Source organism: Cervus elaphus, chromosome 24, assembly GCF_910594005.1.
Source record: "Cervus elaphus chromosome 24, mCerEla1.1, whole genome shotgun sequence".
Taxonomy (NCBI): domain Eukaryota; kingdom Metazoa; phylum Chordata; class Mammalia; order Artiodactyla; family Cervidae; genus Cervus; species Cervus elaphus.
The window spans coordinates 63,449,803-63,474,762 of NC_057838.1; the positions used below are offsets into that span (position 1 = coordinate 63,449,803).

At 41.6% G+C, this 24,960-nt stretch overlaps 1 protein-coding gene across 3 annotated transcripts in view; it reads left to right on the top strand.

The window, feature by feature from the left end:
- Window positions 1-22,734, top strand: part of SETD2 (SET domain containing 2, histone lysine methyltransferase) — a 75,720-nt gene extending 52,986 nt beyond the window's left edge. For all 3 annotated transcript variants that reach the window (XM_043886041.1, XM_043886042.1, XM_043886043.1), the window contains exons 13-21: window positions 5,300-5,348; window positions 6,531-6,714; window positions 8,425-9,094; window positions 10,439-10,573; window positions 11,644-11,783; window positions 14,630-14,741; window positions 19,709-19,789; window positions 21,473-21,574; window positions 21,910-22,734. In XM_043886041.1, the coding sequence (XP_043741976.1) occupies window positions 5,300-5,348; window positions 6,531-6,714; window positions 8,425-9,094; window positions 10,439-10,573; window positions 11,644-11,783; window positions 14,630-14,741; window positions 19,709-19,789; window positions 21,473-21,574; window positions 21,910-22,071 (1,635 nt within the window). In that variant the 3' untranslated portion in view covers window positions 22,072-22,734. The remainder of the gene's footprint in view (window positions 1-5,299; window positions 5,349-6,530; window positions 6,715-8,424; window positions 9,095-10,438; window positions 10,574-11,643; window positions 11,784-14,629; window positions 14,742-19,708; window positions 19,790-21,472; window positions 21,575-21,909) is intronic.
- The last annotated feature ends 2,226 nt before the right edge of the window (window positions 22,735-24,960 follow it).

Genomic DNA, 24,960 nt, shown 5'->3' on the forward strand with positions numbered 1-24,960 from the left:
TGTACTTACCAAAATCAGCATATTGCAGTGACATAATACTATTAATCCTTTAAAAAGGCCTCATTCAAATTTTGCCAGTTGTGCACATAATGTTCTCTTTAGAAAAAAAGATAAGAAAATTTGTGATTCAGAGTGTAACCTGAGATCAAGTGTTACATTGAGTTTTTATCTCTTTAGTATCCTTTAATCTGAAATAGTTCCTCAATCTTTGTCTTTTATAAATTTCACATTTTTGAATATTTTAAAATTTTTCTAGAATACCCCTCAATTTGGTTTTGTCTGGAGTTGTGCTTGGTTCATTTATCTCATTACTGGCATTATCAACTTTGATCGCTTGGTTAAGGTGGTGTCTCCTAGGATTCTCCAATGTAAAGTTACTATCTTCCCCTGTATAAAAAAAGTGTCATATAGGAGCACCTTTAGAAATGACAAATACTTGGTTTTTTGTGAAATTTACCCACCCATTGACTTGGCCTGAATCTCATGCAACTATGGTTTTTAACAAATGGTGATTTTCTAATCCAGCCTTCCTTTTTCTGTATTTGTATACAGTGGTAGCAGACTTACCAGGTTTCTAAAATTACTTGCTTAGATGCCTGTTTCTCCTCACAGGACCATGAGATCAAGGGCAGAGACTGTTCTTTAATCCTTGTAGTAAGAGTTCCTTTTATCATGATGTCTCTGTAGTAACAGTTGTAGTAATGTTACCACTTAAGAATAGTGGATGACCCTCTGTGCCCCTCTAGTCTGTGCTACATTCAGTCTCCAGAGCGATCATTTTGGAAATATACCTGCATTCATGTCAAAGTTGTATTGAAAACTTTTAAATGGTTCCTCATTACATTGTTAAAGTTAAGTCCATTTTTCTTAACAAAGCTTGCATACCATGGTGTAATCTGGTCCTTATTTATTTATACATTCACACCTCAAGCGTTTCTGATCTTCCAGTGGGACAGTACTACTGATGTTCATACACGTACACACACACACTCTCTTTGATTCATTTCTGAGAAGACTTTTATTTAGACGCCTCTGCTCACTTAAATTTCATCCTTTCCCCTGAAAGTCATTCCTTTTTCTCGAAGATAAGAGTATTCTGCCTTTTCTTTATGCTCTCATAACATCCTTTCCAGTCACAGCAGATAACATTTCATAACTGTACATTGTGCAGAGGCAGAGACTGTGTCTGTCGTGGTCACTCGAGTCTCCCCAGAGCACTGAGAGAGTGTAGTATGTAATTTGGCACTTCATAAATATTTGAATGATGAAGGTCCTTCTTTTTCCATGGTACCACACTGCTTCTTGAATCCATAGTATATATTTTATTTGATAGGTGGTCAGAAGATACTAGACTGAGTGTCATGTGATCTTTCCAGCCCTGTAAAGTAAATGGTGGTATTTTTATCAACTGTAAAATGGAAAGAAACACGCCCATGAGGTTGTAATTTAACTTTAAGCAACAGTTGAAAATTAATTCAGGTCTTCTGATTGCAATCCTATATTCTTTCCACTCCTTTTTCTGATCCAAAAATAGTGATTGCTATAGCCTTCCTGGACAACTCACGTTATATACCTTTGCTGAATACTTTTCAGATTTCCTTCAATCTGTTTCTGTTTTTGTAGCTAATAATTCCCAAAGTGAAAGTGTTAGTCACTTAGTTGTGTCCAACTCCTTGTGACCCCGTGGACTGTAGCCCACCAGGCTCCTCTGTCCATGGAATTCTTCAGGCAGGAATACTGGAGTGGGTAGCCATTCCCTTCTCAGGGGATCTTCCTGACCCAGCGATTGAACCCGAGTCTCCTGCATTGCAGGCAGATTCTTTACCATCTGAGCCACCAGGGAAGCTGTTCTTAAATCATACAAATGACCGTCTTAGTGTTTTGTTCAAGTATCTTTTTTTCCTTAATGCTGCAGAGATCAACCTGTGATCCATGATTAAATTTAAAGGGATTTTTCTTCCCTTTCCCTTTTCTTTTTCTCTCCCTCTTTCTCTCTCCCTTTAAAAATGTGAAAAGCCATTCTTAGCTAGGGTTGAAGGGATACTAAAGGAACCAAGCTGCAGGTCAGACTTTGCGGTGAAGTCAGTAAAAATAATATTGAAGAAGTTGGAAAAGAAATACACAAGGATACTAGTACATGAGAAGCATTTTCAGAGAAAGTATTGAAACGATTCTGATGTACTCTTGAGTAAGAGTGTTGCATCATGTTATCAGTTAATTATTTGGAAAAAGTATAACAAAAATGTCACCAATTGACTCATCTTTTGGGGGGAAGAGTTGTTGAAGTTTTCTTTCAACATAATGATTTCGGAATTACAAATAAATGTTAGTGAGCTGGTGAATTTGCAGATACACAATCTCTGGATAAAGAGGATAGATAGAATTATGAAATATGTGGCTTTTTGTCTGAGTGCTTTTACCTAGCGTAGTGTTTTCAGACCTTATCCACATTGTAGCATGTGTCAGTAGCTAATTCCACTTTACGGCTGAATAATGCTCCATTGTATGGATGCAGTTTTCTACCTGTCTTAATATGAGCCAGAATGAGACTGGGGGGAGAAGGCAGCGATAAACCCATATGCAGACTTGCTAAGTCATAATCTTTTTGTTGCCCATTTGATTTGTTGCTGTTCAGTCGCTCGGTCGTGTCCGGCTCTTTGCGACCCCATGGACTGCAGCACGCCGGGCTTCTGTATCCTTCACCATCTCCTGGAGTTTGCTCAAACTCATGTCCATTGAGTTGGTGATGCCATCCAACTGTCTCATCCTCTGTCATTCCCTTTTCCTGCCTTCAATCTTGCCCAGCTTTATTTGATGTTCTTTGCCTTTTTAGTCAAAAGTATTTTATATTTCTTTAATTCTGAAAAAAATCACCATTATTTCTCAAAATAGTTCCTTCTTTCCTAGAATTCCTTTTACTTGAAGTTGTCACTTTTAACTTCTAATCTCCATATCTCATAACTTTGCTTTCACATTTTCTTTTTGTGTGCCCTTCCATCAATAAAAATGGCACCTTGCTCAGAGTCTTTTCTTTTTTGTTCTTGGTCTTGTCATCATTTAGGAAAAAAGATTTGTTTGATTCATAATACACAATTCTGTCTGTACTTGATAACAGGGAAAAATAATCTAGTCTTAGTTGTAAAAAAAAAATCTGTTATTACAGAATATATAATCTGATATCTATATAATAAAAGGTAAAATTTAATTATACTCTCATTGTAAAGCATTTTGTTCTCAAAGTCTTGTTTAGCTAAAGAACAGTCTAATCAGTGCTAAATTTTTATACTTTCCAGAAAAAGTAATCTTACAAAGTATTGTTTTGTAATTTTAATCCTTTTTCTACAGTCTGTTCTGTGCGTTCATTTGAAATGTGTTTTAAAAAAAAAAATTTGCTGGAGTGCTTTGCCAACAAACTTCCCATGCGTACTTTTTGAGACTGTTGGAAGAAAACATCCCAGTTTAGACTCACTCATTGACCTGTTGGCAGTAGGTAATTTAGTCAAGGAAGGGGGATAGGTTGGAATGCATAGTCTTCCCTATACATTGTGTACAGTGTAGAGAGTCCTCTTTATAGGCAGACTCAGTCCAAGAGGAGAAAGAGCCCAGATGGCGCTGAACTGAGGACGTAAACATAGTTCTTTTGTCAGATTCTCCCTTATGAGGAAGAAATGAGTGAGTGCTATTAAGAGAAGCCAGTAGTTCAGTGGTTGTTAACCTTCTCTGGACTTCAGAATCATCTGGGGAGCTTCTAAAAAATACAGATGCCTGGGACTCATTCCCAGAATTTTAGGTTCAGTTTGTTTGGGATAGTACATCTATAAGTTTCCTGGAGTGATCTAAGCGTGCCCCCAGAATTGAGAATTGCAGCTCTAGTGGAAATCCTACATAGGAAAGGCTAGGTGGATGGTGGATTTTTACTACATTTGTGCATAAATCCACAAAATAGCACTCCTTTCCAGAATAATGCCACTTTGTCATCTGGACAGATGTGCTCTGGAGTCAGAGCAAAAGTGCTCTGATAGCATCAGTTGCTAAACCTTTTAAGTAAGTTTTCTCACTTGTAAAATGGAGATAACAACCTATGAGAGTTGTTTTGAAACTTAAATAAGATTATGCATTTGAAATGCTTGGCATGACACCTGGCACACAGGATAAGTGCACATTTAATAATGTCATCATCTTTATATTAGATAATTTATCAGCATGCATGGAGTATTATTGAAGGGCTCTTTTAAAAATCTATATTCATATAGATTGCCATGTATGTGTATAGTCCCCATTTGGCATTTTTAATGGCAGCTGAATATTACATCTTGACCTTTCCTCAGTTGTGTGTTATATGGGTTATTTTCATTTTCCACAGATGTTGCTAGAACCAAAAATCACGTAGAAAGATTTTCCTTGGAGTACAGTTCCTTGAAAAATGGGATTACCAGGTCATATTGTATGTGGTCAGTATTTTAAAAAAAAAAAACTCTAAAGCAAGGGTTTTATATGATGTACTATTGAGAATGTGTGGCTGTGCTGTTTGCCCTCTCAACCAGGTGACTGGATAAGGAAGAATGTGTCCAAGAGCTGCTTGATGGACTTAAAACAGTGAGAGATTTTCAGGAAACAGATTCATTTCTAGGCTTTAGATTCATACAGCAAGAAAAATTACCTCAAGACTTAGTTTATATTTATCAAGAACAATCTTAATAGAGATGGTATTTGAAGAGCCACAATGATCTAAAACTTTTCTTTTTAAAAATAACAGCAGCAGTGTAAGAGTAAATTACATTTAGCTATTAGTCAAATTGATTCTGTATTTGTAGGAAAATACGCTGAAAATCAGGAATTATCTTTACACATGTTATTTTTCTGAGATGTGAAGCTGTTATTACTAACCTTTTATTTCTGTAAGTAGCAATGGCAAGTGAGATGTTCAAAATGTTCATATGAATACTCAGAAAAGAAACTATAGATGACTTCATTTTATATGCAGACAATCTTATGGAAATTAAGACTTTTCAGGAGGTGTATTCCTGCCAGAAATAATGCCCTAGTTACTTAATCTGCTGCTTGGCTAATGAGGTCATACAAGCCTGGTAGATGTTTAAAAAGAAATATGTATTTGTGTTATATATATTTTTTAAGGGACCAGGATCTATTCTTATTTAAAGCCAAATATAAGTAAATTTTTGAAGAATAATTAAATACCAGACTATTCCTCCCCGTTTCTTTGTTGCCAGTGTGAAATAACGCAGTTATCACTTCCACTCTTCACTAATAACCCTTCTTTTTGTTTGTGTTTTTGCAGGAGGTATATCGAATTCCGAAGAAAAGTCAAACTGAAAAGGAGAGCACAAGTAGGTATTCAGAGATATTTTGTGCATGAAAAAAGCGAAGTGAAAGTGTTAGTCGCTCAGTCATGTCTGACTTTGCAACCCCATGGACTGTAGCCTACCAGTCTCCTCTGTGCATGGAATTTTCCAGGCAAGAATAGTGGAGTGGTTTGCCATTCCATTCTCCAGGGATCTTCCTGACCCAGGGACTGCACCCGGGTCTCCTGATTGAAGGCATGTTCTTTACCATCAGAGGAGCCGTTGATTTCCCATGCCACCACTCAGTGTCAAGCAGCTTAAAAGCTCAGAACTTTTAACACTCGGAAGGATTGTGAAGTACTTTGGGAAATATGTAGTCTAGCTTTTTCCTCATTTTAAAATATGAGGAAATCAGCTTCTATACATAAGATGATTTCTCTGCTTCACATTTTCAAAGGTGCAGAGTCAAAATATATGCTACTGGTATGATTCCTTTTCTTATTTTACACATATATAGTGAAGAAATAGGCACATTTTAAGGAAATTAACACAAGGGAAAGGAACCTGGATTTGAAGGAGGAAATGGTCATTGGGAGATCAAAGTGAAACTAGATAATAATACTTCCGAGTAGTGCTTAGGGCTGCTTTTGGAGCAGTGGCAGTGGAATTGGGTGAGAACCATTCTGGGTAAAGAGACTGAGTGAAGAGGGTTAGCTTCCATCTTTGAGTAGGAAACTGGCATTTGCTTTTTTTGAGATGTAGCTCTTTGGCTTTGATAACTTCCTGAGTTACTGCCATTTTATTTTTTATAAGAGACTTTTCTATTGAGGTTGTCATGCTTTAGCATGCCAGGCTGTTCTTCTACAAATTGTAAATATGCAGCATTATAAGGGCAGTGGAAGGCTTTTGCATTTTGAATTGAAAAGCCTTATTAAAGGTATCTGGAACATCTTGCATGTAGGTGTTCCACAGAACTTGTTAGAAATGATGAAAGCTTGAACTGAGACTTTGGAGGAAGAAGGTAGAAAAGGGCATTCATGGAAGTGTCTTTTAGGGAGTAAAGCACACAGGCATACAAGACCTTGTGTCTCGTCCAACTTCAGGACTGGGTATGTGAAGGAGAGTCCATAGATCCATTTGTTGGATAGAAATTTTATTATATAGTTGATACACTATCATGTGGAGAAAAGTCTTCAAGTAAATTTTTTTAAAACCCTTTTCCCTTAGTAACCGAACGAGGAAGGGATGCTGTAGGCTTCAGAGATCAAACAGTTGCCCCAAAGACTCCTAACAGGTCAAGAGAGAGAGACCCAGACAAACAAACTCAAATTAAAGAGAAAAGGAAACGAAGGGGCTCCCTCTCTCCACCTTCTTCTGCCTATGAGCGGGGAACCAAAAGGCCAGATGACCGGTAAGTGGCCTCTGTGAGTTATTCTTTGTCTCGAGCAACTCATTTTTTGAGAACCCAAGCAACACACTTCTGATTGGGGACAACATGGGCTTTTGTAATAAATGTATTCATAAATATTGAGATATAGTCTCTTTTGACAGTAATAATATTGTAAAGACTAATAGATTTTTGTTATTCGAGTGTTTGACTTCATAACATTTAAGTGCTATTTGAGGAGTCAAAGATTTGTTCTTTAAGGGGGTGTATCGGTTGATGGGAGATAACCTTTCAAAAATAATGGTAATTCTTCCCAAGTCAGAACTTTTGTTTTCTAGTGACTGTTGTGCCATACTTGTTCCAAATGTTTGATCCCTGTGGCAGAGGCTGTCTTTGTCATGCTGGTAGAAAAACAGGCCACATGATCACCTCCTGGGAACTAGAAAACATTTGTTCACAAGAAGGTCTTTTTAAATTAAATATACTTAAAAAAAAATTGAGATGCAGTAGTTATGTAATGCAGTTGTCAGAATTTTTTTTATTATGTGTTGTTCATTAAATTTTGTCTTTTTAAGCTCTAGGGGTTCTTTTTCTATATTCTAAATATAATTCTGCAAGTATATTTCCCTAGTTTATGACTTAGGTTTGATTTAAATACTTAGGTGTATTTAAATATTCAGGATGTGTTAATTATGATGTTATTGAATATATCATAGTATTGTATGTTTCTTTTATAGTTAATGTTTACAATATTTTAAGAAATTCTTCCCTACTTTTAAGGTGATTCTGTGTGTGTGTGTGTGTGTGTGTGTGTACTTTTTTTTTTTAATGCGATTTAAGTCCTTAATCCATTGGGAATTAATTTTTTTATATATTTTACTGTAGGGACCTGGTTTCATTTTTGTCTTAGTGAATGCCCAGTTGCCTCATTATCATTTACTTCTGAAAGCTCCTCTTTTTCCCACTGATCTGCAGTACTGCCTCCCTCCCAACAGGTCTTCACATATAGGAGGATCTGTGTCTAGGCTCCTAAGTCTTGATAGCAAGTAGGACAAATCCTTACTTGATCTTCTGGGATGTCCCTGTCTTTTTCTCACATTTTATTCTTCCTTAGAATCTGCTTTGAGTATTTGCATATCCTCTGTCTAGTTAGGTATTCTTTAATATTTTTAGTAAAGGTAAAGGTTTTCATTAATGTTTTTAATTGTTTATAGTTTTCCTCAGGAAAATTAAAAAATACATATCTTTTGGTGTATTTATTTCTGAGAAACATACCTTTTGTTACATATTCAGTTTGGTTTTAGTGTTCAGATATGCAATTGACCATTGCATATGTTGATCATGTTTGTTAAGCATATAAAATTCTTATTAATTTAAAGAGTGTAGAATTTTTTTTGCCCATTATGCCCCACCCTCTCCTTTTTTGTCCTTGTCAACAGTCTATATCATATGAATTTGTTTTGGTTTTCCTTTCTAATTCTTATGCCTTGTTCATCTTACTGTGCTAGTGATACCTTCAGTGCAAATCATAGAATGAAAGCATTTTTTATCTTGGTAATTGATTTCTACTCATATTTATTGTGGGGGTTTTTTGGTATGATTTTTAGCCAGTGCCAAATTGTAGTTGGTGTGGTTAATGGTTTAGCATTGAGTGATGTAACATTTACTAGTGCTTTGGTTATGTCTCTGATTTAGGGAAAAACTTCTTGTGGTGCTTTATTGTTTTCTTTCTAGATATGATACACCAACTTCTAAAAAGAAAGTACGAATTAAAGATCGCAATAAACTTTCTACAGAGGAGCGTCGGAAGTTGTTTGAGCAAGAGGTCGCTCAGCGGGAGGCTCAGAAACAACAGCAGCAGATGCAGAACCTGGGAATGACATCTCCACTGCCCTATGACTCTCTTGGCTACAGCGCCCCTCATCACCCCTTTGCCGGCTACCCACCAGGTTATCCCATGCAGGCCTACGTGGACCCCAGCAATCCGAATGCTGGGAAGGTGCTGCTCCCCACGCCCAGCATGGACCCTGTGTGCTCTCCTGCCGCTTATGACCACCCCCAGCCCTTGGTGGGACACTCTACAGAGCCCCTCGCTGCGCCCCCGCCTGTCCCAGTGGTGCCACATGTGGCAGCCCCTGTGGAAGTTTCCAGCTCCCAGTACGTGGCCCAGAGTGACGGTGTGGTGCACCAAGACTCCAGCGTCACTGTCCTGCCAGTGCCCGCCCCGGGCCCAGTCCAAGGACAGAATTACAGTGTTTGGGATTCAAACCAACCATCCGTGAGCGTGCAGCAGCAGTACTCGCCTGCACAGTCTCAAGCAACCATATATTACCAAGGACAGGCTTGTCCAGCTGTCTATGGTGTGACGTCACCCTATTCACAGACAACTCCACCGATTGTGCAGGTAACTAATTTTGGAAACCCTCTTTTCTGTTTTACTGTCTGTTTATGGGATGTTAAATCTGATGAAGATGGGTGTCCTGCCTTTGAGCACTTTTAGGTTGCTAATTCTGAATATACTAATTATCTGTTTTGTCACAAGTTATTTAACAGCTTAAGACAATAAGTTATTATCTCATAGTTCCTGCGGGTCAGGAATTCAGAAGCCCTTTTGCTGGATGGTTCTGGCTCAGAGTCCTGGATAGAATTACAGTCAAGCTCTTAAGCAGGGCCGTACTGATCTGAAGGCTAGACGGAGGATGGAACGTTTACTTTCAAGCTCGCTCACAGTGTTAGCTGCTGACAGTATCCCAGCTGGTTTCCCCCAGAGGGATCGAGGAGGGGTGAGGGGGGGAGGGACGGTGACTTCTGGGAGTGTATTTTTATGGTACTTAATCAAGTTTTTAAAAACTTTTTGTAAAACCAATACATTTTAAACTTTTCTAAAAAAGAAGACTGTTTTAAGGCATCATCTTTGTCACATTCCTATGTCCCTCCCATCATTCCTCATCACCCCTTAAAGGTGAGTTGCTGTGATGGCAGAGACTCCTTGAGATGTTTCCTGTATACATTACTTAGTATTGAAGTAAAAGAAGTAATTTTTACTTCTGTTAGATTTGTGTGTATGTGTGTGTGTACCGAAATTTTGCTCAGAAGACGATGACAAAGTATCCTGCTTTTTTTCTCCCTTTTTTTTTTCCTCCCTTTTTAAAGTGTCCTGCTTTGATTCTGAAAACCTAAACTGTATTAACCGCTTTCATTTTTTATGATCTCTTTTACCACATGTTTATATATTTTAAGTATTTTGAATTTGGAAGTTTTTTTATCATGTTTTTCTCTGTAACATGATTCTTAACCATTTTTCCAAATTACTCTGTGTTTTTCTGTGTATGTGTTTTGATGGCTGTATAATACCACATTTGCTTGTAAGGTTATTGTTTATCCATTTTCCTGGAGTAGTTGTTTAAATTGAAAGTTCTTTTTCATAATTATAAATATGACTGCACTGGACGTTCTTATACTTAGTTTTGTTTGTGTGTGGTTTTCAATTCATGTTTGGCTTAGAATTAATGTTACAGTGCTAAATACAGCTGGTAAGAGAATGGGCATTATTGGTTTTTGGCTGTCAATTTTCTTAGCTTTTTACAAAAGATTGTTTTACAAATTTGTAGTAAAATACTCACATTGAAAGTTTAAAAAAGTTAATGGATGTTTCTTCCAATCAAGATCTATGTCAACTTGAAGTCAGATACTGCTTTATTAGAGCTAGAAATGTATGAATTGTGAATTTCTTCATTTTATCTTTTAGAGTTATGCCCAGCCAAGTCTTCAGTACATCCAGGGACAACAGATGTTCACAGCTCACCCACAAGGAGTGGTGGTCCAGCCAGCCGCAGCCGTGACTACAATAGTCGCACCAGGGCAGCCCCAGCCCTTACAGCCAGTAAGGAATGTTTCAGTTGGTAAAACTGTCATTGGCTGCCTGTTGGCTTAGGGCCCCATTCTTAGGACCTCTTTTAACTTTAATTACCTATTAAAGGGCCCTGTCTCCAGATACAGTCACATTGGGGGTTGGGGCTTCATATGAATTTGAGAGAGGCAGAATTCAGCTTGTAACAGTGATTATAAAGTTTTGGGGCTTCTGGGTGGCTCTGCGGTAAAGAAATCCTCCTGCAATGGAGAAGACGCAGGAGACACCACAGGTTCGATCCCTGGGTTGGGAAGATCCCCTGGAGGAGGGCATGGCAACCCACTCTAGTATTCTTGCCTTGGGGAATCTCATGGACAGAGGAACCTGAAGTTTTTATGTTTTTTCATAATGTAGCATTAAATTTTTAAAAGCTATTTGTTTAGAAAAAAAAATTTAAATTAAACTGGGGAAAAAAAGCCCCAGCAACCTGGTCACCCATTTCTATATTTTTAAAATGTAAATATGAGATTTCAAACAGAAAATAAATAATGGATAAATGTTAACATTCCATCACATTTGTTTATGTACTAAGTCCATTCAGCTAATCAGTACCCTGGAGTTAGTTATATGCCATTTAATATTGGTTTTTTTAAGGTCAAAAAAATATTGTTCTAGATAATGAGCTGCTGAATATTTTTAAATATGATGCATTGGATAGTGAACTTGGAGCCTGCTCTAAATTTTCTGATAGATTACTAAAAGTTCTTCATGTAAACCATCTCTGATCATTTCCCAGATTGTACCCTTCTGTCTTTTTTTTTTTTTTTAAGAAGTATATGTAGTGTTTTTATTGAAACATACTGCTTAAGGTGACTACTTTTGTCCTTTTCAGCCAAATTAAAAGAAATGTCACTGGGACTTCCCTGGCAGTCCAGTGGTTAAGGCTCCATTTTTCCACTGCAGGGGGTGCAGGTTTGATCCCTGGTTGGGGAACTAAGATCCTACAAGCCGTGTGGTGTAGCTAAAAAGTGAAAGGAAAAAAAAAAAAAAAGAAACATCACTGATCAACTGATCAAGACCTTGTGATGTGTCTTTCTTTTTAGCCTGAAATGGTTGTGACAAATAATCTCCTGGATTTACCACCCCCATCTCCTCCCAAACCAAAAACCATTGTCTTACCTCCCAACTGGAAGACAGCCCGAGACCCAGAAGGAAAGATTTACTACTACCATGTGATCACCAGGTAAGAAAAGCTGCTGGGCATTCCCAAGTCAGCTTTCAGCTGGTCAAAGAAGCTGCCTCCACAAGGGGAGTTTTATGTTTATAGACTTGTTACTAGCTGTTAACTGTGCTTGAGGGCTGCTGGCTTTCCAGAAACACATCATAAATGTTAGAACATATGTTAGACTTCTGTCCTTTTTAGTTACATTCTGGTGTTTTTAATCTGTAAGACTCTTTTGAAGAAAATTAAGGAATTTTTTTTAAAAAATGGTAATGACTTCATCTAGCATAGTAGATTTCTCGGGTCATAGGCAGACCTTTCCTGTAAAAGGCCTGAGAATAAGTATTTTAGGCTTTACGTGCCTAACAGTCTTCGTCACAACTGTTGAATTTTTCTGTTGTTGCGTAAGCATCCGTAAACAGTGCATAAATGAATGGGCCTGTCTTTGTTCTGAGTAAACTTAATTTGGTTTATGAGTCATAGTTTGACACCTGCTGTATATAAAAAACCTGATTTATTCTTAGAATTTAAAAATATATTTTAGGCAGATAGCTTTATGTGAATATATATGTGTTCTGTATACATTGGTATATAATGTGAGTTGTTGGGGTGCATGTTTTGTCATCTGCTTTATTTACCAGTCTATTTATAGAACTTCCCTTATCAATTAATATAAAACTACATTATTTTTTAATACTTGCTGATTTGTTGCAGGGGTCTGTAGACTATGCCCAGCCCATGGGCTACTTGTTTTGGCAAATAAAGTTATTTTGGAACACAGCCACAGCAATTTATTTAGGAATTGTTTACGGCTGCTTTCATCCTCCAGTCACAGTAGACTAGTTGTGACAGAGATCACTTGGTCCACAAGGCTTTATGGAAGAAGTTTCCCTAACCCCTGCTCTTCTGTATGACTATACCAAATTTTATTTAACCCATTCCGATGGATGGATTTTCACTATTTTATATATAGCTCTAAACCTAGACATCCTTACAGACGCTAATAATAATTTTACTACCTTCTTTAGGCAGATTCTTAGAGGCAAAATATTTGGTCAAAAGTGATACACATTTTAAATTAACATGTATTGTCAGCTTACCATTTAAAGAAAAAAAATCATACCAATTTCGACTCCCACAAAATGTATATACAAAGGTACCTTTTTCTTCATGTAGGTTCTTTAACTCATGTAAGATAGTAGATGAAAAATCTTACTTTCATTTTCAGTTCTTTTATTTTTGAGATGGAAAGTCTTCATTAGATTATTGACCATTTTTATCTTTTGTGAATTGCTTGTTTGGGGCATCTACCATTTTCTGTCAGCATCGTTAGATCTCTTAATCCAAGAATATTGCAAGTTCTTGTTGGTAACGTCTTGTGACAGAAGGAAATGAAAAATTTCATACAGTCAAGTATTCTCCCTTTCTACTTAGGTCTTCATTACTCCTGTAAAAATATCTTTATAAAACAAGCCCTTGTTATACTGCTGACTGAAAGTGTTGTGACTTTAAAAACCAGTGTCTGCAAATTTTACCAGAACTTTGTTTTTTTTTTCAATACCAAAGCAAACTTTTTATCACTTTTTTCCAGGGGGGAAAAATTATATCTCTTATTTATGTCTGCACTTTTCTAGCTTTTCTTCTAGGTTTTCTTTAGCTAGCATCTAAGAGCATAATACCTCCCTCTCTGTTTAATTCCCATAATAAAACCCACAACTGCATGTGGTTCTTTGATTACAATAGAAATCTTGAGCCCATTTTTTAAAATTAATTCTGTTGACTAGAGATATTTTCATAATCATCTACAGAACTGATTTACATCAAATGCTTTTAATGTTGCTGACTAAAAATTGCTGTGGTAGGAAAGCACAAGACTGTAATTACAGGCAGACCTGTCAGGTAATTTGCTAGCTTCTTGGAGGCTTTTGACATTTTAAGTGATTCCCCTTAACAGCATTTCTTGTGACAGCTGACTTCTGACTCCTGATTATGAGTTTCCTTACTTCTACTTGTTACTTCACAGATCTAGCTTTTTAAAAAAAAACAAAAACAAAGCCACTTTTGCCTGCTTACCTTCAAAACAACCATAAACACGCAATGAGGTAATTTCCTGGCAATCCAGTGGTTAGGACTCTGGGCCAGCAGCCCAGGTTCAATCCCTGGTTGGGGAACTAAAATCCCTGTAAGCTTTGCAGTGCAGCCAAAGAAAAAGAAAAAAACATGCAAAGAGTTAACATGGTTGAACTCTTTTTTTTTTTTCCTTTTTCTTTTGTAGTCAGTTGAGACTATTTTTAGCAGAGGGCACAAGTTTTTAACCTGTTCATCACATCTTTTCCATGCTGTCAGGCATCAAACCAGAGGAGCAAAACTATTTATTAATAATACAAACAAGAAGACACCTAAAGCAGGAAAGAGTTTTCTGACATGATCAAGGATTGTGAGGAGGGTGCTGTGATTTATTTTCTTTTGCTCCAAGTACATCTAGGTACAGTCATGATTGATCTCTTCACCTGCAAAGGGGTGGCATAGGCAGGCGCCTACTGCATGTACTTTCCTTAGCCTTTGCTGAATCCTGTCTGTAGGACATTAAGAGCCAGATGAGAGCCAGACAGAATATTTTGTTTTACTGTTGTCTCTGATACCTAGTAAACGTTGCCACAGTGTTGGCTACAGAAATACAGTGGCCTTAAATAACATGTCTCTGGGATAGAGTTATTGCTGTTGGGAAGACTGTCCCTCTCATGGAGCTGACTTACTCTGTGTTTCATTGCATGTTGTATTTTTATGAGTATATGAGCAGAGATACCTATGCCAGAGTCCTCTGTTTTCTGGCCATGATAGCATGGCTGTTCTTAACCTTCTTCTAGGCAGACTCAGTGGGATCCTCCTACTTGGGAAAGCCCAGGAGATGATGCCAGCCTTGAACATGAAGCTGAGATGGACTTGGGAACCCCAACATATGATGAAAATCCCATGAAGGTGAGTGTGGCTTACTTGTTTCCTGGTCATTTGGGAGTCTTTGTCTTGTCATTTTTTAGCACCATTAGCCACGTTATCTTGGAATTCTGTTTTCCTTATTGTTCTGGAGAATAATGCATATGAAACATGCTTGGAGGTGGTAGGAGATCCACACAGTACAGAAGTATGGTATGGTAGAACAAAAAAAACCCTTAATTTCTTTTTATTGCTCCCCTTTCGTCATATTCCGTCTCTGGAGATAAATACTGATAACTTTTTAATGCAGGGGTTCTCAACTAGGAGCAGTTGTGCTGCTCAGGGGACTTTTGATAATATTTAGAGACAGTTGTGCTTGTTACGCAGGAGGGGATGCTCCTAGCTTCCAGTTGAATTAGGAGGTCATGTAAATCAGTGTGGCTCTCAGCAATTGAATTAACAATTTTTATCCTTTTTCACTTGGAACAGGACTCACCGTCTCCAAGGAGGTGGTGTCTTGAATGAAATCAAAGATAATATATCTGTGTTCTAAGATTTGAATAGTATTTAATTTTGAAAATAAGAGGCACTTAACTAGTTAGGTCAGGGGAGGAAAGTAGGGAAGGAATTGGAGTGAGAGTGAAAACAAATCCATACCTCATTTTATATTTTATTCACTTTGGGGGATATGTTTTTCTTTGTTCAGTGTTATAGTTAGCATTCCTTTAGTCTGAAGAATTTCCTTTAATATTTTGAGTATTTCAGGTCTAGTGGTGATGAGTTCTCTTGTTTCTATTTGTTTGAAAAGGTCCTTATCGTAACACTTTTCTTCTTGGTAGATTTTATTTTTCAGAGTAGTTTTAGGTTCCTGTCGGCATTGAACTAAGAGTACAGAATTTCCGTACATCTCCTGTCACCACACATGCACAGCATCCTCCACCATAACAGCCTGCCAGGGTGTGGTGCGTTCATTGCAGTCAGTGAATCTACATTGGTACATCATTATCACTCAGTCTGTAGTTTGCCTTAGGGTTCTTGGTACTTCTGTGGGTTTGGACAAACGTATAAAGGCATGTGTCCACCGTTACAGTGTACAGCGTAGTCTCACTGTGTTGAAAGTCCTCTGTGCTCCCCTGTTCATCGTGTCCTCCCTCCCCATCCGCCATCCCCATCCACGACAACCTCTGAGCTTTTTACTGTTCTCCAGTTTTGCCTTTTATAGAATGTCATATATTTGGACTTTGTAGCCTTTTCAGATTCACTTCATTCACTTAGCAGTATACATTTAAGGTTCTTCCATGCTCTTTCATGGTTTGGTAGCTTTCTTTTCAGCATTGACTGATATCCCATTGTATTAGATGTGCCACATTTTATTTATCCATTCACCAACTAACTGGTGGACGTTTGGGTTGTTTGCACTCTTTGACTGTTATGAATAATGGTCTATGAACAATGGTGTACCAGTCTTTGGACATACATATTCATTTCTCTTGGGTAGATGCCTAGGAGTGGAATTGCTGGATCAGTTAGACAATCTGTTAATATGTCCGTCTAACTTTTTAAGAACCTGTCACTGTTTTCTCGAGTTGCTGCGTCATTGTACATGTCTACAGTAGTGTGTTAAGTTTCCGTGGGAGAGTCTTTATAGAGGCAGGTGCATGTGTGCTCAGTCGTGTCTGACTCTGTGACCCCTTGGGCTGCAGCCCACCAGGCTCCTCTGTCCATGGGATTTCCCAGGCAAGAATACTGGAGTGGGTTGCCATTTCCTTCTTCAAGGGAATCTTCCTGACCCAGGGATCAAACCCGCATCTCCTGCACAAGTCAAAGGCTTTGGATTTCTTTCAAGACCATAATCTCTATCATCAGGACCTAGTCTGACTTAGATAACCAGGAACTTATTTGGATTGTTATTGTCCTACTGTATTCACCCAGCTAGCATCTCAGACAGAAGGATGCCTGTGGGGTATGTGTTTATTCCTTCTGTTCCCCACCCCCCCCATCTTTAGGGTCTTCATTTCGATTTTTAAAGCCCTTGGAAGTGAAGACTATAATATTGTAAATTTCACTAATTCATAAGCATTGTGTGAGGTGTTACACATAGAAGGAAAAATAAATCTGAGTACTAGTCTTCATGAAGTTCAGTCTAAGAAAAGAGCCACATCTATAAACCAGAAATACAATGGGATAATTGCTGTAGTTGAAGAATGTACAGAATGCTATGGGAATGCATTAATGGTCTGAGAAAATGCACCAGTGATATGTCATAGAAAACATGAGTTGACCTATAGCTAAGCTAAGCAGGAAAGAGGATTCTGGGCAAACAAAGTAGTTTTTGCAAAGTATAAAGTCAGTAAAGACAGAGCATATATATAGAGAGACAGAACAATAAAAGTAATTTGATTATGGTGAGAGTTTGGGTGCATATGGGGTAATGAACCAGACAAAAATATGGGAAAGTATGTCAGATTTAAATGGTCTAAGATCTTGGTGTCCTCCCAATGTGATTATTGTATGATTAAAAGCCCGTGAATGCTTTTAAAGCAGTGAGTCCGGCAACCAAGTGTGTCCCTTGAGTGAAACAGTTCGTTTGAAAAAATGAGATTGGTAGCAGTGGAACCCAGATTGAGGAGTATTGTAATAGTTTAGGCAAAGTGAGGAACTCAGAATGGAGATGTTGAAGATTCATACAAAGGCATCAGAGGGCTAAGCGCACAAGTGGATATGAAAAAGGCCAGGAACAGTCCCTGTTTGTTGAAAGTGCTGTGGAAACAATTTGTTCCTGTTCCCCCACTTCCTACCCTCCTCCCCCCATGCCTCTTTTTGACAAACTGAGGCGTTGGTATATAGTGCCTGGTCTAGAATCAAACTGAAGTTATTTTGCTCTTTTTGTTACCAAAGGTGGTAGGAACTTCGAAACAATATACTGAGTTTTTTAGTTATTTTCAAGGATGTTTCTTTCTTAACCTTTGAATTGGCCTGTACAGGTTTGTGTGTTGCAGAATTTAGGTTGAATCACATGCAGTGTTTCTGATGGCTCAACTTCTTCTGGACCAGGCTCCTAGATAGAGCTCAGGGGATTGTGTTCAGTAACTGGTTTTAAAGCCCTGCAGCCTCACCAAGTCAGATTAAATTAGAAATGCACTGGAATTATTTTGCTTTCTGAACACATACCCCATTCAGAGGGAAGCAGGGCGTGCCTGTTTGCACAGTGCCCTCACTGAGAGCCTGGCCTCCTTTATAGGACCCAGAGCCTTCAGGTAGTTGTCATACCTTGAGGGGTTTTTCTGTACTTATTGCTGTTGCTACTCATTTTTGAGATCCACAAGAGAATAGCTGAGGGTGTGATGAAATTACCTTGGCTTACTCAGGGTGTAGTTTTTCCCTTGCTACGTGAGGTCTTACTGTGGAGCACACCTGTACTTTCTACTGCTAGAAAAAAATAACCACAAAATCTCAAAGCAAAACATTTGAAAATTTGCCTTTTGTTTCCTGAAACCAGAGGTTGAATCTGAGTGTTCTTTCTACCCTACCCTCCCTTTCCTGGTCCCACAGCCACAGAAAGTAGAAAAGGGGAAAGTATGCAAAGCGTTTGTAACAAGTCAGAGAAAGCTGATTTACAGAGGCCAGGGGGCGCACCACCTTTCTGTGGAGCCAGTCCAGAGCAGAGGAGGTTGAACTGTCCCTTCACCACCAGCACTTTCATACTGTTGATGGAAAAAGAGGAATCAGAACTGGTGGTGATAGGCTGGGACTAGAAAATATTGTGCTCTAAGCAGCCAGCAAAAACCTGAAGTACCTGTAATGCCAACTGCAGCTCCTACATCTACCTGAAGCAAGTTGTTTTCGAAGGGGGATGCTCATAATCTTTTCCATGGACAAGTACACTTCTAGGAAGGGGCTTGATGACTGGCAGTGATCAAAAGTGTGGGGAGATGGCCTTGCCCAGTGGATGCTCTGAATGCCGGGGCTGGCAGCCCCTTCCCTCTCTGCAGTGCCTGATTGGGGGCGGGGGGGGACTGGCAGCTTCCCTGCTCACAGTGCTGGAGGGAAAATATTCCTAAGTGTGTCATCATTTCAGCATCTTAGGACAGAATATCTTCTATCTTTGAATCTAGTCATCTGGTCAGTGACTTGGATGACTCTCATCTCCTCCCCTTCCCGCCCCCAGTACCTTGATACCTCTTCAGTCTCCATTCCTGGACTGAGGCTACCAACCTTGAAGGAGCCTCTCCTGCATGCTGAGACTGTCTCCTACAGTCTAGGAGACTAGGATGCAGAACGTGGTATTTGGACCACGATCAGGTGGGAAGCGCATTCTGCCTTTGTCCCAGAGTCCTGGAATGTCAAGAGATGAGAGAGGTGGAGTTGGGGGGCCTGGGGCTGACTTCACAGTGTGGGGTGCTGCAGCTCACAACAGGGGCCTGAGGGGTCCAAGTCACAGAGCACATTCCTCTGCAGAGGTGACCCAGAAACAAATGTTCACCAGCTGTACTCAAGATCGACTTTCTGTTAGGGTAGAGAATTAGAACTTGCTTTATAGAAGTGAGGCTGGAGCCAGATGGCTGGATTTAGACATGAAGTGGGAGTGGTAACAACAGCTTGGCTGACTCCAGGGTGTGTCTCCTTGCTGCTGCTGCTAAGTCACTGCAGTCGTGTCCGACTCTGTGCGACCCCATAGACGGCAGCCCACCAGGCTCCCCCGTCCCTGGGGTTCTCCAGGCAAGACACTGGAGTGGGTTGCCATTTCCTTCTCCAATGCATGAAAGTGAAAAGTGAAAGTGAAGTCGCTCAGTCGAGTCCTCGACTCTTCGCGACCCCATGGACCGCAGCCTACCAGGCTCCTCCGTCCGTGGGATTTTCCAGGCAAGAGTACTGGAGTGGGGTGCCATTGCCTTCTCCGTGCGTCTCGTTAAGATCCTATAAATAATACCAAGAGTCGGGTATCCTGTCTAGGGGTATCAGTGACCTGACCTCTCATCCTTGCACTGTGGTGTTTTCTTTACCATTTCTAGACCTCAAAAAAGCCTAAGACAGCAGAAGCAGACACATCCAGTGAGCTGGCTAAGAAAAGCAAAGAAGTATTCAGAAAAGAGGTAAGGCTGGCTGGGATGTGGGCGCCTAGCTTGGAAAACTTGAAACTTGAGCCCCTTCCTTCTTGCCCAGAGTGGGCACCCTGCCTTTGGGTCTTCTTACTTCTGGGACTGGGCTGTGCAGTTGTCGTTAGGTGACACGGGGTATGGTCCTTCGCAGTTGGATAATAAGCACTTTGGTGTCCATTGTATCATTTTCCCTCCACAACAGCACTCAAGGTAGGAGCACCAGAATTGTCATTCCTCTTCTGCTGGTGGAGGAGCTCTTAAGGTTCAGAGAAGACAGACTCTAGACAGAAGACTTGAACTCAGGCCTTCTGGCTCAGAGTCCCGATCTCTGTGATGGCTCATTTGGTGGCTGCCTAATCCTCTAGTGATGGAGAGAAAGCAGCTCCTCTTCTGCTGTTAGAAGTATATGTTTCCAGTTCTCAGAACACTAACCTTTCCTGCCGCGGGGCATCCAGATTCTAAACTCCAGTCTTCATTCATTGAAGGGGCTCATAGTCCATTGGAGGAAGCAGACCTGCAGAGTGATGGGGCTCGGAGGTCACTGCTCGGGGTGTGAGGAAGGGCGCTTGAGTCAGGGGTTGGGACTGACCGCATATGCAATGCAGGCAGAGGGTGGCATCCCTTTCCTGGCCTCTGGGGGCTGTGGCTCAGGGTGTGGGGTGGGGGGGGGGGAGATGAGACTGAACAATATTGTGCTGCTTCCTACTGAGTTACAGGGAACCACTGCAGGATTTTAAGCTGGGAATAATGAAATCCCCTGTTGTACTCAGGGAAATGGATTGAAGGGAGAGAGTATGGAAGCAGAAGACCACAGAAACACCTTTGATCAAAAGCCTTCCTCAAGGATAAAACTTAGTGTTTCACTGTCGTTGTGTAAAATGATTGGCATTTCAGCCCAGCCAGCTAGCAGCTGTTTTATTTAGTGCCAACCTGGTGATACAGCCTTGTCATTTGAGTGTCTGAAAGCTCATTTTCAGGGATGGGGAGACCCTGTTCATGGTGCTCCCTGATGAAGCGACTCACCTCCTTGCTCCCTTTGTCCCCTGGAGTCAAATTTGTGGCTTAGTGCCCCAGATACTTCCAGAGGTCCTGCGCCTAGATCACTCTTGAGAGCCACAGGCTAGGACAGACACTACAGAGACAGCTCAGGAGGACGTGGGAAGTTGTGTACTGACCAGGGTCTTACCCCAGACGGTCTCCAACCAGTTGCTCTAATATGCAGCCATCCGTCTGCTTTACACTGATGTGTAAATCCCATGAAGTGCAACACTTAGAGAATCTAAGCAGTCTTCAATAACAAAACACCTGCATTCCTGGGGTCACTGAGCCTCCTGGTAGCACAGAAAGGCCCTCTCTGCCCTGCCTCCAGGAGCCAGAGAATTTAGCTAGTCTCTTTATGAGAAGGACAGGAGACTTCTTAGCTGAAACCTGGGGCTGCCATGAGGTTCAGCGTGGAGTCCTGCTCTTCTATCCCTCCACTGCCCAGTCCATCTGGGGAAGCCCTGTCCCTCTTGGGGCTGCCCCGGATCCTTCTCTTATCCCACTGGTGTACTAGCCTCCTTCTAATCCTTACCAGCTGGCCCGTGTGAGGGAAAGGGAAGGGCGGGCTGGCTCTACTGCTGCCTGTCTACATTCCCTCAGCACAGCGTTCTTGCCTTCTCTCCCCGCTGCCTGCAGATGTCCCAGTTCATCGTCCAGTGCCTGAACCCTTACCGGAAACCTGACTGCAAAGTGGGAAGAATTACCACAACCGAAGACTTCAAACACCTAGCTCGCAAGGTATTCTCCCCTGCTTGTGGTCTGACAACGTTCTCAGCAAACTAGACCTTCTAAAAAGGTCCCTTTCATCATAAAAGGGGAGGTTTTCCTTGCCACATGCTCAGGCTGGAGACCCAGGAACATAGGGGGAAGATTTGGGAAGGGAGGCGACTCTCCTGGAGGGTAGCGGTTCTCTAACAGCTGAGCCTCCTGTTTGTGGTGACCTCAGCAGCAGCCTGCCCCAACCTCCCTGCATCTAATTCACTGAGAAGGGTTCCGGGGCAGAAGACTGCCTCCCCCCTGAGTCGTTTCCACTCTGATTGGTGGCCTGTGGTCTCTCTCTGTGTCCTGGACAGCTGACTCATGGCGTTATGAACAAGGAGCTGAAGTACTGTAAGAACCCCGAGGACCTGGAGTGCAATGAGAATGTGAAACACAAAACCAAGGAGTACATTAAGAAGTACATGCAGAAGTTTGGGGCCGTTTACAAACCCAAAGAGGACACTGAGCTAGAGTGACCCGCGGGGCCAGGGTGGGAGGCCGGGCAGGCTGGTAGGAGAGCCTGGGGAGACGACGTCCTGTGGGCCCTCTCCCCACCCCACCATCAGGGCTGTGTGCTACTGGGGACACAGCACCCTGGGGACTGCAGACCTGCGGATTTCAACTGAGAGCCACAATACTGAGCTCCATCTACAACACGTGGTCCCTGGTTGTGAGCTGTTGGTAGAGGCCATCAGAGGCGAGGGGTTAGGCCCTTGAGACCTTCCCTTCTGAGACCTGGTCAGCCTGACCCCACTCCAACCTGGGTCTCCTCCTTGGCGGTGCTGTCAGCGCACAGGCTCATGCGCATCCCCACCCACAACCCCAACCCTGACCATCTGTATTATATTTTAATGTATATGTGAATATATTGAAAATAATTTGTTTGTTTTTTCCTGGGTTTTGTTTTTTGTTTTGCTTTTAAGCCTCTATGTGCTAGGATCACAGAAGACTTTGTAAGGATGGTTTAAGTTCTCCTGCAAGGTTTAATTTGTTATCATGTAAATATTCCAAAGCAGGCTGCCTTGTGGTTTTGGCCAGCCTTGTGCTATGTTGATAAGATTGATTTACTGCTTAAAATCACTTTACTTTATCCAATTTTTACTGAACTTTTTATGTAAAAAATAAAATCAATTAAAGAACTTGGCATGTTTATATATAGTGTTGGCACTGAGAGAAAGGAGGTGGTGGCCATGGTGTGTGAAGTCCAAGGTTAATCTTTGAGATTGGTGTTTATCCCAGGCCTTCCCCACAGGTCCTACTGTTACTGAGGTAGGCATCTTAGCACGTGCATTTCCAAGCAAAGGAAGTGGACCCGCCACCTCTCTCGCGCTGGGCTTCTTCACTTAGGTTAATAGGCCACTCAAGAGAAAGGTACTCGTCTTTGCCTTTGTACCTTGTGGCTGGCGAGAAGTGACTTCCCAGCCATGCTCATCTGATGTCTGGGTTCCCTGACTCCCCACGATGCCCCCCGCCACTGGGCTTGGATCCTAGAGGGGGCCCCCATCAAAGGCGTACATCGCTGAGGTGGTAAGAGGACACAGGGCTCATAGAGGGAGATACACCCACCCTTGATGGACCAGTTGTCCGGGTAGTGAGAAGGGCCAGAGCGTTCAGGCCAGCCTGGGGCCCAGCCCCTCTTTGCAAAGAGGCTGGTCCCACCTCTTCCTCACTGGGGTGGTTTTGCTCGATGCAGCAATGCCCTTGGGGAAGAGGCTGGGGCCTGCCAGATCTTGGGGGCGTGGAGCAGTTGGAACACTCACTGCCTGCTGGGCACTTAGCGCTCTGGTTGTGCTCCTTTGATCTTCTCAACTGGAGGCACAGGAATTGGTACTTTCTCAGAAGAGGAGACTGAGGTTCATAGAGGCTCAGTAATTCTTATCTTTGTATCAAAGATTGTGAAAAGAGACAAAAAAAAAAACAACTATTTTAAAGGCATACCCATTAAATATGCTATTTAACAAGGTAGCCAAAGTATTTCCCATGGGGCTTCATACAGCCTTACACCGTTAATCCTAACTCAAGCATATTATTATATCAGATGGAGGAACCCTAATTTAACCCGCTTAACATTGTAGTGTTATTAAGGAAGATGTTTCAGCTAATGTGTTTGAGCACATTAAAAAGAAGTGTTTCTCTTTGGGGTAGGTTTCCCATGCAGAGGTGCAGGCATATGCACTGCAACCAAGCCCAGCTCATGCTTTTACACAAGGCTCCAGGTTTCACATTTTCCCAGGAAATCTAGGCAGCCTTTTGTTAAAGGGTGGTGACCAGGGAGTTGCCAGGTTTTAGAAAGGACCATTCTGTTAACGTCATTTCCCCAGGAGTGTTTTGTTGTTTGTTTGTTTTTGTCAAAATCTTTCCCTTCCACTCACCCTTTGAAACCTTTAGGCTCAAATCCCCTCAGTGGTGATGAGGGTTACCGGCTAATCCAGGGCCCATTCATTTCTCTCAATGCAGGATTTCACACTCATTGCCGATCTAATCCTTCACAGTCCTCTAGCCAACTCCCTGCCGGTGTGATGTCTCCAGTGCTTTGGCCTGTTTAAAGCTGACCAAACACCAAGCCTTTCTCTCCTGGGTTATTGCCCAAGGGTCATCTCCGGGTGGTGCCCGGAGGGTGCTTGAGGGTGGTGCCAAACCTGCCCTGATCTTAAGGATGGGTTACAGGGTTAAGCAGCCCTGGTAGACTCTGAGGAACAGCAGGTGCAGCAGCCTCCCAGCACAGCCAGCACTGGTCACATCTCCGCAAGGGGACGGGATCTAGCCTGGGCACCTGGACGGTGCTGAGTTTAGGTGGCTGTATTTCTTCAGCACTCCGATCCTGATGGAGGCCAGGATGCAGCATTGTTCCTTCTTAGGCAGGGCCTGTCCGCTGTAGCAACACCCTGAAAGCACAGTGATGGACCTGCCGCTCATGCATTCAGCGTGGCCGTATGTGAGGGGTGCAGGTGGTCTGGCTGAAGCTGCCCTGTCCTCAAGTAGGTGGGATGACCTGCCTCTCCTTGGCTTGTGTGGAAGTATCTTTGGACCTCCCTCTCCTGAGTCTGAAATGTGGGTCCTGAAAGGAGAACACTTTCTTCCTTTTTCTCACCTAAAGATGCCTGGAAGTCCTTGGTAACAGAGTCCTAGTTTCCCAGGACCAGTCTGCCTCTTACTGCCTGCCCAGGAGTGGGGCAGGCTTCCAGCCTCCCCTTGAGGCTAGTCACAGCACAGATGAGGAAAATGGTCTCAAACCTAAGTCCTGAGAGTCCTAGCAGGTGGGAGGCTTCTGAACGTGCTAGTCTATTGTTCTCCAGCTAAGGAAGCTTAAGTTCAAAAAGGAAAGTTCTTCCTAACACACTTCAGCTGGGGAATGGCAGATGCAG